Source organism: Perna viridis, chromosome 11 (assembly GCF_037379345.1).
Source record: "Perna viridis isolate PV_CMFRI_1.1 ecotype Kerala chromosome 11, ASM3737934v1, whole genome shotgun sequence".
NCBI lineage: Eukaryota > Metazoa > Mollusca > Bivalvia > Mytilida > Mytilidae > Perna > Perna viridis.
In genome coordinates, this window is record NC_142455.1 from 21,335,091 (window position 1) to 21,351,242 (window position 16,152).

The 16,152-nt window shown below is 33.2% G+C and overlaps 1 protein-coding gene across 7 annotated transcripts; it reads right to left on the reverse strand.

The window, feature by feature from the left end:
• Positions 1-25: 25 nt before the first annotated feature.
• Positions 26-14,574, reverse strand: LOC148603328 (uncharacterized). Of its 7 annotated transcripts, none has more exons than XR_015916319.1 (8): positions 14,452-14,574; positions 8,345-8,454; positions 7,620-7,845; positions 2,897-3,066; positions 1,808-1,900; positions 1,088-1,127; positions 580-754; positions 26-188 (listed from the first exon to the last, which is right to left on the reverse strand). XR_015916319.1 is itself a non-coding variant. In XM_088551568.1 (8 exons), exons 2-7 carry the CDS (start codon positions 8,397-8,399, stop codon positions 609-611), a joined length of 600 nt encoding a protein of 199 aa, XP_088407694.1. In that variant the 5' UTR covers positions 8,400-8,454; positions 14,452-14,574; the 3' UTR covers positions 26-188; positions 580-608. The 7 variants fall into 7 exon arrangements, 6 of the variants coding, with proteins under 6 accessions (XP_088407694.1, XP_088407691.1, XP_088407692.1 ...); XM_088551568.1 differs by having other exon boundaries at positions 580-624; XM_088551565.1 differs by lacking the exon at positions 580-754 and adding an exon at positions 11,930-11,964 and having other exon boundaries at positions 14,452-14,540.
• Positions 14,575-16,152: the final 1,578 nt, after the last annotated feature.

Below are 16,152 nucleotides of genomic sequence, written 5' to 3' on the forward strand. Positions count from 1 at the left end.
ATATATATATATATATATATATATATATATATAAACAGTTTTATTTTACTAGATTAACACTACTGTCAGGTTAGTTATCCTGCAAGTCCACGTAGTTGTGTGGGACCTGGTATTCATGTGTACTTCCAAGACCTCTGTATCTTACATATCCTTCGGAATTATTATCTCGTCTGTCGAGCACTTGATATCTGAAATTGTTATCGTTTCATTTAGAAGACAAATATCTTGTAGCCTAATGAGGGAGGAGCTAAATTATAATTTTTTAACTGCTTGGAACGAGTGACTGGGATTTTTTTTCTCCAAAATTCCAACCCCATCCCCCTTTTTCCTTCGCTTTTTAAATGACCGCTAGTATGTAGCACTTTGCCATACTTTACAATTTTAATTAAAGGCATCTCTAGTAACATCCTTTTCAGTTTTAGCCGGTCAGATCAATTTGTACAGATACCGGAAATATTACAGTTCTCCACATATGGTTGAAATATTTTACACATATCATGTGACGTTAACAAAATTCAGACGCAACTGACAGCTGCAAACAAGAAAATGCCTTTCCTATCTTACTTTTATCTTTCCTACCTAGTTTCCCTGGATTACTCTTAGAAAAGCTATTCTTCGATTTGGCTGAAACAATCGGAATTATATTTTTTCCAAGGCGGGTTAGGTTCTTGTCAACAGCACCAGTGGAACAACGGAGATATACGTACATACATCCACGTGTTTCCCAAAGTTTTTAAAAACATCAAATTCACTTCTTTAAATAAGTAAAAAAAATAAAAAGACTATCAGAAAAGGTTAATTTATTTTTACTGAAACGTAATCTTAACCTATATTTTTTCATTTATTTGATTCTCTCTTCCCATCCGCCATAACCACCGACTAAAATCGAAGAAACTTAAGCATGGAGTCCACCAAATAATGTCATTTTGACCTTCAACTTTCGGGTTTTCATGAGGTAAAAAATGAACTGTATCATTTGTCAATATGTACTTTGCTTTTGACTCATTTCGATTATCGTTCACGATTTGGTATTTTTTTGCCGATATTTAGACAAATTAACTTTTTACATATGAACTTGTATATATACCTGTTTTCAGCACTCGATATAGTTTTCAGATCACTTAATTCTGGAAGAAAATAAAACACACACTTTATTATTAGTTTATTTAAATGCGGCGGCTGAACATGCCTTCTCGAAAAAAAAAATCGATTTATAAAGAATGAATGTAGATTAAGATTCAGGATTAGTAAATTTGTAGGAAAATTATTTAAAATAACTATTATTTATGAGCATTCAAATAACAGCCGAACGCAGTTTTTGGATCATACTTAGCTGCATCTTGCCTGTGGTGAGAGGTTTTCCTCGTCGTTCAATGAAGACCTATGGATGGCCTTGCGATGTCATTTTTCATCCCGGGATTGGTGTTTCTTTGACATATTCACCGTATCCATTCACGTAATATTATAAATTTACAAATCAATGCAACATTGATATTTTTTTTTTTTTTGTATTTTTTTCGTTTTACCAAGAAAACAATACAAATAGAAAAAGAAACAAAGGTCAATATAAACAAACTAAAACAAATCAGGACTAAACCAGCAAACAAACCAAAATTAACAGTAACTACCGTTTCTAAGAAACGTGTTTCAAGTTTCTTGGTAGAAACCATGTGGTAGCCCTTAATGAAGTTTTCTATGCAGATGTCAATATTTTAATTATCTGTATATCAGAGTAACATTTAAAATTTTATTTAATTAATAATTACGTGTTTCATTTGTTTATTGGTAGTGTTAATTAACGAGTTACCTTTCTTCATGCTGATCAAATGTACTGTAATCACAACTATGGCGGATATCAGTAAGATACTTATTATCACAACTGTCGCTATCAACGTTATTCCTTTTACAAAAGAAAGAAAATAAAGTGACTTTTATTACACAATAATATGCCATATTAACGATTTAACACCAGTACTGGTTGCAAGAAATAGAAATCTCCGACAACCGCGGTATAATTTATTCATTCTTTAACGAGGCTATGCCGAGATATAGAACTGTTATATCTTACCTAAAGGTGTCTTAGATTCCAAATTTAGCATAAGAAAAACTGGTATTTGGTAATTTTTCTCACTTCAAGTTTGCTTTCCGATTAAATGCTTGAAATGATTTCCACCGAATAGCTGATTTGGGCATATTAAGTTGGGCAGTGATTTGTCACTACTAGGTGTAAAAGATAGATCACTTCAAAACAGTCACTAGATATAAACAAACTATAAGAAATGAGCAATTAATGGTCATTCTCGAAAAAAATATTTATTTTAAAATAATTCTCAAACACATTGTCTAGTAACTCTCAACCTAATTGTGCCATTTCCATTTACTACGGTTCTATCTTAACCCATAGGTCAAATAAGGAAATCTTGCAAAGCTAAAAATTGAAATTTTCTTACTTCCGTAACTATGGTTCTTAGGTATGTTTTAATACGTCGCTAATTTCTCGATCTCGAGCATACAAACAAAAATACTTTTAAAAAGTTCAATTTGGCAAATTAGCCATTCTGAAGACTCTCAAAACCCCGATTTACATATGAAGTCTGATTGTCATATCCTTTGATTAAAGCAGAACAGAAATGATCAAATTGGTCTATTTTGGCAGACTTTTGTGGGTCATATTATAAGAATGATTTAACCTTAGGTACTTGTTTTATCTAAAAATGTTTTCAAGATATTAATTAAGGTCATTGCTTACATTTCAAGTGGAAATGTTTCTTTAATTTTATACTTCATATGAGCATGGTTAGACTTATGTATCGTTAAGACATAAACAAAAAGAGGTGAACTAAGATAATGTTTGATGTGATGACTTTAGCTTGGTGAACACTAATTTGCATATCACCTTGTGGGGACTGGAAGAATTCGGTGATTGGAATAAGTTCAGATGCGTTGACAGTTAATCTGTGTCCAGTACGGCTATCTAGCCCGGGTTCACCCCTTTCTCCTTTTTGTCCTACGGGTCCTGGAGCCCCTCCATTTAATCCAGGTTCACCTCTATCTCCCTTTGGTCCTCTATAATAATAAATAACACGAGTGTTTACCTACGGAAAAAAATGCTTATTTGGAAAAGGTTTTAAACAGAACACAACACACATAGATATATTGTTACGAGTGGTTATGATTATTTTGAAAGGACGGCAAAGATACAATAGTTTGGTAAAACAATTTATCTGTTTTTGAAACTTTCCTTGTGTACTCAAGTGACTGACGAATTGTTTGATATTGGATACGAGAGATCCTTTTTTTTTATTAACAGTACCAAGTGTTCTAAGGACATACACTTAGAATACGAATAATGAAATACAACTTCTGATAAGTATTTCTATTTGTAATATCTATCATCTTATTCTCATTTGTACCAAAAAAAAAAAAAAAAGAAAAAAAGAAAAAACAAACAAACCTAAAAAACAAAAAACAAAGCAAAACACTTGTCTTGGTGTAAATTAATCTCAAGTGATCAGATTTATTTGTTTATTAATTATTTTAGAACCATACATTAGTTGAGGCATCTAAAGAAAATAACGTTCTGCACAACCAAAAGACAATTCGGACAATTTGACAATGAAATAGCTCCAATCAAATAATCATGTTTTTTTCTCGTGGATTGGGTTTGTTTGTTCATCGTCGGCGGCCTAATGATTACCGTTTTTTTTATAACGGTGTAAAATTCATACATATTTCGTAAACAAACAGGGTGGATTTTTACAGAGAGATGCACTTGTCAGTATGGATTCACTAATTTCTTAAAATATCTACTTCATGTAGTTTTGCTTCAACAAACTTACCAAAACAAGATTAACACAATCTGTCAAAACGACATTTATTAAACAAGATAACATTTAGTTTTATTCAATCTTGTTGAATTGTATTAGTTGTGAGATTAATATATTAGAAAAACATATGCTGGAGACTTATTAGACACCACGAGCATAATATGACTTTTATGTCTTTATATCAAATCACTCAATGATCATACTACCAAAAAAATCTGAAAGCGTTCAAATCTTATCGTTATCTTCCCTATAATCTGTCGACACCAAGCATCCCTATTATCATTATATAGAATATTAGAAATTTGTATAAAAAACAAAATAGATCAACAAGTTCATAATTTGCTAACCCTTGTATCTGACCTAAACCTTGAGATTCAAAGTCATGGTAGTATACTAGAGGATCATATAACTTACTGTTCTGTTCCAATGTGGAGCAAACCAAATATGTTAGGGTACATGCACTTAAGGGAACCATAAATCGAACGGTTATATACAGGGATAACGCCTTGACAATAACAAAATCCATGATATCATCAACAAAAACACACACACAAAGAACAAAAGTAAACGAGCAATCCTGATTTTCTTTACAACTTGGAACATAAACCATCTGCGCATTTGCAGTAAGCTTCATAATTTGCTTTTTTGTACAAATCCTTACTAAATTTCTCATAAAATGTCATGTCCAGATTAGACGAAATACGAAAACTAAAAAATGAAGAACAAATCGGTCCCATGGCGCAGATGATTACTCTGTAATACTCAACGAGTCAATGATGTCGAACATAACATTTTTGTACTGATGACTTCAATATTGTAGCAACAAAACCCTGTGCTGGAAGACTAATGGTAAATAAGTCCGGTACAAAGATTTCATGTTACTTTGGCAAGGTCTGGTATACTGTATGAGCTATATATGGTTCATAACGATATAAAAGCTCCAGCCGGATGTTTTTTCGTATAGTTTATTCAAGAAGATTTCCACTCCTATCAATCTATAAGATTCTGTCCAAATATAAGGCTGGCGTTTTGAATCCTGAAGAAGCCTATATATATATTCTTTTAGACAGTTGCGATGTCCCGTTAGTACATACGTCGTGTTCTAAGTTACAACCCTACATTTATCCTACGAAAAGGAAGGACCCGACCAGTGAAAGCTATATTTTATAGCTTAGTTTGCCGAGTGGTCTAGGTCGCTGGACTTTGTGCATGCGGTGTTGCCATTTGTGTTACAGCGGTACGAGTTCGAGTCCTGTAGAGGTATCAACCAAACATTATCTTTGGAAACTTGACAGTTCTAATGTCGTTGGGAATTTTTCAGACCCTTCATTATCATCCTTGTATCAATTTGATCCGATGGAGCAGTGTAGCTAATAGAATCGTGCTCTTCCGAGACGTATGTAAAACATTGAATTGTTGTGACATAATTTGTTAAATTATCCTACATAGCAACACCTATATAAGCTGTCCCGTTCAGCAATATATCATATACTAAGTTAAAATGCTATATTTAGCCTTACGTCAAATTAAATTATAGCTGTACATTGTATTGATGGCGTGAATCATAGTGCTGTGCCAGCTTTAGACCAGGACCTATCAATGAATCTTTTTTTTTTTTTTTTCGTTATTTCCATCTGGAGCAATTTTTTGTAATATTTTTCATCCAAACTCTTTCTCGAAGACACTCTTTTACTTTTTTACAAAAGTTATTACTGGTCAAAAAGAGTGTCTCTGGAAAGCTTTTGGATGAAACAATTACAAACAATTTCTACTAAGGGACAAAATTGACAATCAAATGTCTGTGTTGCCGTCTTTTAATTATACTACAGGTTTTGATATTATGGCTGTATTATGACTTAACTACTTATTGTATATCGAAACCCCAGAAGTGTCCTTACAAACACAAGTTTAAATGCTGTTTTTACGTGTTGGTTCTGCCAAGTGCTCGGAAAAAAAAATCAAAACTCTTTATTCACACCGGTAAAATATGGCCTTAAGAGTTAATGTAATGCATGATAAGGCTTAATCTAATTGTGGCGTGAATTAAATATGCATAAAGTCTCAAGAATTCAAAAGACCTACAAGAGTTTCTTCCTTCAAGTATTATTTCCTTTTGTAGAAGTAAACATACCTTATCATATCAAGTTTAAAATCAGATCGCGGCGTTTGAGTTTACATAGTTGGCATTGTCCCAATTTTTGTAGTAATTTTCTATTATTCAAGTTGATGTGTCTTTTTCGGATAATGTTCCTCTTTTTGCGTTTTAGTTACCTTATTAACATTACGAAACTGCATTGAGTTTAATGAAATAGCCAAAGTGTGAATTGTTTTTGACTGAATCCCCTTATGACTCGTGTCGGGGAGCTGCATTATTGTTGCTGGACTATAATCGTAATGTACTCCCTTACACTACGACGGGTGCCACTTGCTAAGCAGGACATACTTACCCTTTAAGAGAACCTGATGTCACTCCCGTGTTTTGGTTGGAGTGCATACTGCCAGTGCTATTGTTTAAGGGTTTTCCATTTCCCCAGTATTGATTTTGTAATATAACTGTTACATTGTGTACATATATATCTTTGTTTCCAGATTTTAATTCACACCAAGGCCATGTTTTCGGTTTATGACGTATCTTAATTGTCACACTGCTGTTGCTTCGGTATTTTTTTGCCGCTTAATTTCTGTTCTTGTTATCATACACGTATTTGGTTACTAAAAGGTTAATAATTTAATATATCTTTTTTACATTTACGTGAATATATGAATATATATGGGGTATAAAACCAGCTTAGATGGTCAACGAACCTTATTATTGCAGGGTTATGTTGCTACAAGATTGAAGTCATCACTTTGCACATTGAAATATTTTGATATGTAGATAAGAGTAATCAAGGGAACCAAGGTGATAGCGGTAATCAAAAGAATGTAATCCAGGGACAAAGACCAGACATGGAAAACAGACATACACAATAAAGAACATAAAGTAACTAAAAACATACATACAAAGTACCAAAAGTAAATGGGCAACTCGGACTTCACTAAAAACTATGATCATGGACCAGGTGTAGGGTAAGAGTAAGCGTTTCTAGACACACCCGCCGAGTTGCTCATAAAAAGTCAAGTCCAGGGTAGACAAATGAGGAAAGGAAAACTATGACACGTTGAATAAATCAGTTTTCATTGTGCACATGGACGACCAGAAGTTTTATGGTCGTCATCATGAACTCGTGCATCGTCATGGTGTATCCATGTGCACAATGAAAACTGATTTATTCAACGTGTCATAGTTTTCCTTTCCTCATTTGTCTACCCCGGACTTGACTTTTTATGAGCAACTCGGCGGGTGTGTCTAGAAACGCTTACTCTACCCCTACACCTGGTCCATGATCATAGTTTTTAGTGACGTCCGAGTTGCCCATTTACTTTTGGTACTTTGTATGTATGTTTTTAGTTACTTTATGTTCTTTATTGTGTATGTCTGTTTTCCATGTCTGGTCTTTGTCCCTGGATTACATTCTTTTGATTACCGCTATCACCTTGGTTCCCTTGATTACTCTTATCTACATATCAAAATATTTCAATGTGCAAAGTGTTTTAAATTAACCTTCTGTAACGATCTTTCTTGTGAAATCTACAAGCATAAGTATACCATTTTTGTTTGGAATATTAACTGAAAGCATGGAAAGACGTTGAATAAATTAGAAAGACAAGTTTAAATGCTGTTTTTACGTGTTGTTATTTTAAAGAAAAGGCAAATTCTAAAACCTTTATCATTAACAAATAATAACTCGCCTTGGTCCCATTATTCCAGGTGATCCTGTTGCTCCTTGTAGGCCAGGAATTCCTGGAACTCCTATTGTACCTTGTGGTCCGGGTCGTCCACTTGGTCCCTGTGGTCCAATTGGTCCGGGTGATCCAGGTTCCCCGGCCTCTCCCATTGGTCCCATTGGTCCGGCTGGTCCAGGTGGACCGTCTTTTCCTGGTGGTCCCGGTTGACAAATTGAAGCCTCTATGCAAACTTAAAAAGGTATACAACTGGCTGAACGTGTATTTGTGAACACTTTCCTTATTTATGGAAAATGACATCTGTCCTAGGTTACGGGGATTCAAGTGCATACAAACAGGTTTATACCCGTCCAATATTTTATGTTCCTGTCTCAAGCCAGGAATATATAGTTAATACTTTCAATTATTTTGTTTTTGGAGGGGGGATGGGCGGGGGGCATGATTTATGGTATAGGCTTTGCCCATCAATGGAGACCGTGTGATGACTTGTATAATTTTAACTGTTCGTTGCTATGTTTTTGGTGGATGACTGTCTAAAAAATCATACAACATCACCTATTTTCATATATTACTCTACTACCATTTTTAAATAAAAAAAGAATGCAACATTTAACGAATAGATGAAATCTATATTTTGTTGATATATTATTCAGCTATATATCCATTAGTTTCATTAACTTACAACTGTTCTTGTACTATGTGTATATTCCTGAACAAAAGTATATTTTTACCACATGATAGTAATATAGTGACTAAAAAAGTCCTGTCTTTTCCGGACAATCCCATCTTTGTTTATCGAAAATTCAAATGATCAATACAGAAATCCATTGCAAAAGGAGTCCTAAAATTAGAAAAAATAACAAGAAACAACAACATGAATAACATATTCGCAGGAATAAAGTTAAACATCGAGATTTTTGTTTCATTTGAAATCAAATTGAGTTGGTAAGTAATGTAGTAGTTTGTTACACAAAGTCATTAAAAAAAGTTGAAGGATATAGAACAAAAAAAATATATTTTCTAGGTATATAGAATCGTTTCAAAAATATCGTACTGTACATGTTGTATGGCTCGTTTCTCTTAAATCGGGTAAGATACATTCCACATTTCCTGCGTAAGGGTAATCAAGGGTACCAAGTTACTAGCGGAAAGCAAAAGAACGTAATCCAAGGACCATACCAGAAAATAAAATAACCCAAATGATACATACAAAGTCACAAAAGTAAAAGAGCAACGCGGACTCCACTAAAAACTGGGAACATGGACAGGTGTACCGGTAGGATAAGTGGCATCTGCTGGAAACACCTGCCGAGTTGCTCATAAAAAGTCAAGTCAAGGATAGATGAAAGAAAAAAGGAAAACTGTGACATGTTGAACATATGAGGTTTCATGGTGGAGATGGATACACTGTAACGATCCACGAGTTCATGATGACGATTATAAAACTTTTGTAGTGATGATTTTGATCTTGTAGCCACATAATCCTGGTCTAAAAGCCTAATTGTAAATCTTACAAGATGCAGAAAGTGTGTGTAGTTACAGCAAGCTCTAACATAACGTATAATTTATGATGTGAAAAGAAAAGTTGACAATGCGAAATTAAAAGTCAGCGCACATTTCGCATAGTTTGGTCAATAGTTTTTCTTTACCGTTTATTTCTAAGTGTAAAACAAGATATCAGGCTGACTTCACAGTGTCTGTTGTATTCTTTATCTTAAGTTCTTTGGGGTAGATGCCAAATATCGTAGACCCAAAACTAGGATTGTTGAACGATAATACGTATTCTGTATAGCGGAAACTTAGATTAAGGATCTAGCTAGCTAATTGATGTTCCTTATTTTTCATAAGATCATCTTTAAAGGCAGCCTAATAAAAGTAATGTAATAGGTCAGCTAGTAGAGGAGCATAATTTCATCCCATTAGAATGTCAACCGTTTGTTGAAAATGGCGTCCACCACACTGGACAAATATTTTGTCTTTTAAGAATTCGAACATTTTGAAAACATCTTTTTCGGTATGTTTAGAAGATAATATTGCATTATTTTTATAAAATATATAGTATCTAGTTGAACCGTCTTTTTTTTAGAGTAATGTTGTTTGTTAAGTACTTTAGAAAACATTAATTATTAACCAGTTTGTTATCGTATTATAAACCACAGCATCCTTATCATTTAACACTTCCAAATTATAATGGCAGTTTCAATATCGTGTCTCAATTGTTTATCAATGAATTATGCTAAGGGTTAAGTTAGGGTTAGATTCTTTCCTGTCTGTTTTGCTAAAATCTGCAAATGTACTGATTAGACTTTAGTTTTATATAAACATTGTAACCAACAAGTTGTGTTGTTATAAACTTAAATACATCACATTGTTGAGTCGAGACTATAATTGAATATGGGAAATAGAAGTATAAAAAGTTGATTAATCATAGGTTTTAACAATATTGTATTCTGATAATAATCTTGAATTGAAGGTTTCAGAAGATCTTTTGAATTGCTCAGAACCACATTGAATTAACACCACTATGGGAGTAACAATTGCTGTGGTATGACTGGAGACCCCCTTGACAGTTATGAGTATAGGTGTTAAATGTTTTAAAATAGGTTTGATGGTACAGATTCAGCAATGCAGGTTTTTGTATGGATTATCTTGGAGTTCAGGAATCCAGTACATCAACGATAGATCACAATCATCGCCTTTATAGCACAGATTCCTGGTTTTCCACTAATTCTTCTTTGGAGAGTGAATTGGTAGTATAGGTCTGATCACAGTTATTTTTTTCTATATCCTACCTCTGAAAATAAATATTGAAAAAAATACTTTTCCAGACTAACAGACAAAATAACGTTGTTTTGAGCTATGTCTTCTGTTACGACAACATATTTGTCATGTTTAGTTAACAATGTTGTAGCGACATCGGGGTCTTTGAAAACTGATGTAACTTTTACACTCATTGACCTAATAAGCACTTTCATATGTTTAAAAAATAAAGACCTCACAACCTTCCCCCACTCTGTCAGAGATACAAAGTCTTCTTGTTTTCGTTTTATCTTATGTCTTTTGTATTCAAGGTTCAAGGTACTAGGGAATTTAAGAAAGGACCTTGCGGAGAGATTCGTTTTCGATGATCCTTAAATCATCCGTAATGACGTGACCGAAAGGACCATATTTGAATGGAGAGTTTTGTTTTTGCAAGAACAATTAGGTGGTTTATCTTTGAAGTTCTCAATCTCGAGGTTCTGCAATAGCCTTTTATAAATAAACATTTTTGTTGCAAAAATTGAAATGTAAGAATATGAAATAATAGGCACTGATGTGTCCTTGAAATATGGAAGAATTTTGTTGGTTGCGTTTTTGTGACGGAGGATGTTAGCCAAATCTATACATTTGTTGACAAAGGCTAGTGGAAGAACGATCGTTTTTCTTCATCTTGACCTTTTACTTCCTATGTAAGCCAATATCCAAAAAGATGGTTACAAGTCTGTTTTATGATGAGGTAGGTTCAAAAACGGGAGTGTCAATTTTATTTGGTAAAGGGAATGGAGTAAAATGAGAGATATAGAATAGAGTTAGGTTAGAATGTGATGAAGTCCAAGAGGTTTTTCGAATATTTCAAACATCGAAAGAATTCTACAGTACTTCAAAAATCAATATGTTCCTTTTGTTCCTTAAAGCTACACTAACGTAATAACTAGTAGAAGTTTTAAACCATGTTCTTGCAGAAGCTAAACATTGAGGAATACTTGAAGTCCCCTCTGACTCATGACTGTCTTTCTAGTCATGATGTCACTGCTGATTTGAATATCATTGAGAATAAACTTCTACATAAAGTAGTATCTCATGGTCCAATATTCAGAGAACCACAGCTGTGCAAATTGAAACATTATTTCAAAATCATAATGGATGCTGTTGAAGATTATGCAAGATCATCAGGGAGAAAAGGACCAAGAACCATAATTCGAGGCAATGTCAAATTAGAAACGTACAATTAGATCGGTGATGCGTGATTGCATTGACAATCTGAAGAAAAATGTAAATAAACGACCCAAGTCTGTATTCAACAATCACGAGGTCCTTGAATGTTTTTCCTCGATGCAAAAAAAAATGTAATTGTCCCTCCCTGTGGACAAAGCTTCAAACAAAATTATATTTGTTTGTAAACCCCATTGCCTCAATAACCTTATTAAGGAACTATGCATTGACAGTAGCATCCAATGCAATATGCACATGTACTACTTTTGACACAAATGAAATCTTAAACAACCATTAGTCCTTCATATCTTCTCTCAACGTCGAAGTAAATTGTGAGGACTTACCTTATTTGTACTGGATTACCAAACTTCATAAAAATCTATACAAAGAAAGGAATATAGCAATATCTTCAACTTGCTCCACTAAAGAGATATCGATTCACCTTACAAAAATATTTTCAGCAGAAAAGGATGGACAATATGATAGCTGCGATACCACCAATTCTTGTAATGGTCTTAATTATACATAAATACTTAAAAATTCCCAAAGATCAACTTCAAAACCTAAAATCCCGATTTTGTTCGGAAATGAGCTTCCTACAAAATTCTTTACAGAACGTTTTCACATGATAAATTGAAATTTCATTTAAAAGAACTTGTACGCAAGAATTTTGAGAAATTATGTTACAAATTCACATATTTTTACACAGAAAAGCAGATTTGCAGTATGCTTAATTTCCTAATTGATAACATATTTGTCCCATTTGATGGAACTATATTTCAGCAAAAATTTGGAATTTCAAAGGGCACTAACTGTGCTAGTTTCCTAACTGCTTTGTTTTTATATTCATATTAATCAAGAATAATTTTAATTGCAAATACGGATATAGTGATGATGTATTTTCAATAACAACCCTTCTTTGGGTAAATTCTTCCCTATAATTTATCTACTAAAGCTACAAAAGACTACATAATGAATTTGTTCTGCCTTTTCTTAACCTACTTCTAAAACTTGACAACAGTGGTCATATCAGCCCTAAGATTTATAATAAAAGAGACGATTTTAATTTGAAAATTATACATTTCCCTTACCTGTATAGCAATATATCTTCTTCTGCATATTGAGTTTATATTTCACAATTGATTCGTTACGCTAGAGCAGGACTAACTACTCTAATTTCCGTGAAGTATCTGTATAACCGACTGTATAACTGAATCGGGGTATGAAGAAATGCGCCTAAAAGGTATCTTTCCAAATCTTATTTTAAACATCAGTCCTTGCTTGAAAAATACTCAGTTTCGTCTAAAACTACGAGTAATGATTGCCTTTTTTTGTAAATTATTCTTTTGATATGCTAATATAACAACTGATTTACAACTTATGACACTACAGCACCCAAATGCTGCTTTTTTAATCATCAATACACTGCAATGGAAGAGGGAGGTTTGCTGCGCTGTAAAACCTAGATTTTACCTTCCATTTCGTTTGAAATGCCTGTACCAAGTAAGTACCGTTGCAGTACCAGCTGTTCCAATAGTGGATGGGAATAGTGTTCGTTTTTTTTTTTTGCTGTTACCCTTATTAAAAATTTTTGCATCGGTGATTGTTAATTCCTCTGTAACATTTTTTTTTATTTAATAACCGTAAATATCTAGTTTTTTTCAAAGATTTTAAATATAGTACATAAGAACTCAAGGGAAATATTTTCAGAAATTTATCTCAACAAAATAAACAAAATTCTTATAAGGCTTAATGGAATTTCAATATGATATTATTCTTTCTAATCTAGTATTGCCCTTATAGATATTCAAATTACTTCAGGTGAATTAGCTACGTAATGTAGCCTGACCAGAAATATGTTAACACGAATATGCAAATAGCTGTCATATTATTAAACGTACAAAATAAATGATAAAAGATATTTAAAAACAAAATTGCACTAAGACTTATGGGAGTTGATAATGTCTGTTGAGATATGCATTTTAGAAAAAAAACACATGCAGTTTGAAAACTAAGTATCTTGAAAAATGATATTACACGAATTTATTTTCGAAGATTTACAAAATTCAAAGTTACCATAAAATACTGTTATCTCCTTACTATAAACACGTAAAATAGTTATCCTGGTGTGAATCTGCATGTAGCACGGGAACCCTCGACTTCATACTCGTAATATTATATATGTAAATATATAGCTCATGAAACATTTGGCATTAATCGATGAGGTATTACCGAAAATATAATTACCATTATTCCAATATAATATTTATCAAGGTGCAGTTTTGACACTATAGTTTAGATTTTCGACGTCTTTGAATGAACACATATTGTATATGTAAAGAATAATGATCAAAAACACAAAACTTTTCGCTACCCAACGCTCAAATCATACCGAGAAGCATCCCATTCTATGTTGAAGATAAACGTTAGTCAAGACGGAATAGGTATCAGACAGACCCGCAGAAATGGACTAGGGAAGTGAATTCGAAGAGGAAATAGCATTTGAATTGACTTACAATTAAGATATGTAATTCAAAAACAAGGATTTTTTTTAAATGTTACTGTCTCTAAATCCGGTACGCTGAAAAGTTATCTCTTTTTTTAATTGAATACCTATCTCTGATCTTGCCAATTTCAGATATCGTCCCTTTATTCAATGATTTTACAACATAACAAAAACATATAAGTACGCAATGCTCGGTTGTAAACTCATATTATTTATCATTTAAGAACGTAATCTACGTATCCTTTACAACACACGTAAACATATTTTTTCAATGAAATACACAGAATTGTCAATCTTTTAACACTATAAATGGTTATTCTCGTATAAAATTACATATTTCAATTTATCTATTAATCTTACATGCCTGTTTGGTGTGAAGTTTTTCCTCAAAGCTAGCTTCTACTTTTCCTATCATAAAATCTAGGACGACCAAAACGCAAGCAAAGGAAACTTGTTGTTGACCGAAAATTATAAAAAAACGCAATCGGAAGCACTTAAGTGTTTGACGTATTGCCGTTTTCAAGAGGACATACTAATTACTTATTTACTTTCAAAGATGTAACTTTTTTTCTGTTGTAATGTATTTATATTTTAACTTGTTCATTGAAGGTGTATTCAAGCAAAACTAAAACATTTAAGTAGGCGAGGACCGAAATTTTTTTCTTATTTTTAGATATTTTGATTCGGATGCAAACACCATTCACCTCTCCAATCTACATAGTGCGGTCGTTCCGACATTGTTTGATGAAGTCTTGATTAATTTTGGGATATCAATAACTTTGATATGGTTGGGGTCATACCTTTTAAATTCATTCATATACATTTGATGCCATTCAAATTTTAATACCTACCGCTTATTATTACAACTGATCAATACATGCTCATCGTTCAAAGTACTGAATCAATTGTGCAAGTGAACACAAATTCTAATCTGCGATAAGCTGTTTGCTTGAACTTGAATAAGCCGTTTAATGTATTGATGGAGTGGAACACGAAATACACCGTCGAAACTAACAAAACGATATTATTCTTGAACCAAAGCTGCATAAAAAGATATATGAAAAAGTACTTTATAATTTAAACAGACTCCCACTTCAGGTGATCTCACAATGATACAGTGAAAAATAGGTCAATAGATCAAATTTGCCGAAACATGAGCTTATATCATCCCCACTTGGTAACTACGGGTTTGGATATTCACTTGGTGCCGATGTTGTTGAAACTCAATACAGCTATCATTCACACGCAAACACACACAGAGACGTTTTTTGATATGATATCTAGCCAACACAGTGAAATCCTTGAGAATAGCAGGTATAGTTTTCTTTTATGTTGGTGCTGTGTCGTCCAATTCATGTTTCAATTGTTATGACATATTTGCATCGTTTATTTTGTTGTTTTATTACTTTTGATAACAAATAGCAATACATTCTCAGGGTGTTATTCAAGAAAAAAGTCAGCTGGTCAGCCTGAAGGATTTCAAAGAGATGTACATGTATATACAGTATTTCTCCAATCATCAGTATATTTGATCTACTCTATCGTCGGTTAGGTCATCTTTTATCTCCTAGTAGTTGTGGGTGTCCAATTAATCGTGTGTACTTCTACGATCTCTATGCTTCAAAGATCTTTGTTAACTTTCGGCTTTTTTTTTTCAAACCCTTAGTAACAAAAATTGTCATTTAACAGTAAAAATGCTATTTTTTTAGGAGGTGTTGTGTCGTTTCTTAGTGGTATCATATGATACCACTAAGAGTACGACACAACACCTCCTAAAAAAATACACGACTCATTCATGATGAGGAGTAACCTCCATTTCATAATTTATGGGAATATTTTAAATATGGCGTCCCGCGATGCTAAAACGGCTAATGAACTCCAAATTCTAAGAACAGAAAATCAAAATACATTTTGGGATTTATGGGATTTATAGTACCTACGAAGGAAAGCATTTGAGATAATCGTCAGAGAAAAAATAAAATCTGCTGATAGATTAAACGATACCTGTGTATACATACGTCTATAGTGCAAACCTTTCTCTGCAATCTCTTGCATATCATA

Bases quoted from the DNA above. Each gene is read 5' to 3' on its own strand.
- LOC148603328 (XM_088551566.1), bottom strand. From the start codon at position 8,399: ATGGGATTGTCCGGAAAAGACAGGACTTTTTTAGTCACTATATTACTA. The intron at 3,067-7,619 runs GCGAGTTATTAT...TTATTATTATAG, and splicing joins CCTGGAATAATGGGACCAAG to AGGACCAAAGGGAGATAGAG. The intron at 189-1,087 runs GTATATATACAA...TAACAATTTCAG, and splicing joins ATATCGAGTGCTGAAAACAG to ATATCAAGTGCTCGACAGAC.